This window comes from Colletotrichum abscissum, assembly GCF_030869225.1.
Source record: "Colletotrichum abscissum strain IMI 504890 chromosome Unknown Scaffold_486.1, whole genome shotgun sequence".
In the NCBI taxonomy this organism is placed as follows: domain Eukaryota; kingdom Fungi; phylum Ascomycota; class Sordariomycetes; order Glomerellales; family Glomerellaceae; genus Colletotrichum; species Colletotrichum abscissum.
Window position 1 is genome coordinate 147 of NW_026850416.1, and position 1,075 is coordinate 1,221.

At 55.5% G+C, this 1,075-nt stretch overlaps 1 protein-coding gene across 1 annotated transcript; it reads right to left on the reverse strand.

Annotated features, from left to right (window-relative positions):
• Positions 1-750: 750 nt before the first annotated feature.
• CABS01_17222 (uncharacterized protein) lies at positions 751-1,053 on the reverse strand (the record flags this gene model as incomplete). The annotated part of the gene is made up of 1 exon (XM_060550549.1): positions 751-1,053. One exon carries the CDS (start codon positions 1,051-1,053, stop codon positions 751-753), a length of 303 nt encoding a protein of 100 aa, XP_060394445.1.
• Positions 1,054-1,075: the final 22 nt, after the last annotated feature.

Below are 1,075 nucleotides of genomic sequence, written 5' to 3' on the forward strand. Positions count from 1 at the left end.
CCGGAACATGGCGAGCTTTTGGGGTTCGTCAATCACCATTCATCCCATCGCACAGCATACAAGGTACGATCTTAATCGAGCGCCCACAAGGCCAGCGTCATGGCGCCCGAGGAGCACTGACAGTCGCTAGCATCAGGTTGTCTTCAACTTCCCTTTCCACTAATTTTCCGTCTGTCGCTGGTTCGTCACTGGAATTGAATTGCGGTAAAGAGACCGCCTGGCGAACCACTCACGAGCAGGGAAGTGGGGCTGCAGCTCTACGTAATTGAAGGAGAGACGGGCGAAATTCAGGTGTTCACTGCACCAGAAAGGCCCATCGGAAGCACCGCCCACCAAAAGGCCCAGAGGTTTGCACGAAGAAAACATCATCACGACATAAGGCCTCGGCGGCAATACGGCCTGGAAAACTGCAGCTGGAGCATTGGCAGACTTTTCGATGTATCTTTTGGGACATGCACTATGGCTTCCACCTCTACAAGGAAATACCGTATTCGATTCATGTACTAAACCCATCGCTGTGTGAACTACCTCATGACTCGTTGCGCCGCCTTTCGAGTAGCCAGACACCCGTCGAACTCCAACCGCCTAATAATGGCAATGCTGCCGTGTACTTCGCCTTTGCGTCGCTTTCCTCTCACAGAAAACTTGCAGCAACATGCCCCAGCAATAACCCTTCATCATGGCTCATCATGGCTCATCATAGATTCCTGAAAGATACTGTCCCACTCTCCCCTTTCTCATGACTTGCTGCTATGTGTTGTTGCCACGCCCAGAATAGGCAGGCGGTGGGAAGGGCGGCACGTCGAGAGCCACGTAGGACTGCCGATCGACCTCCACCGTGGTCGTCACAAGCACGCCGTCGCCCGTGTGCTGCGGCCCGGGGCCGCTGTCTCTGCGTATCTGCGTCTTGTGTCGCCTCAGTCTGTCAACAGACCGAGTCCACCTATGTTTCGGACTGTCCTTGCTGAAGAAGCTCTCCGACACCGTAGACCGACGTCGGGGCCAGACGCTGACGAGCAGCAGACGCAGGCTGGGCAGGCTCGCACACAGCATCGCCGTCGACTGCTCGATGAAC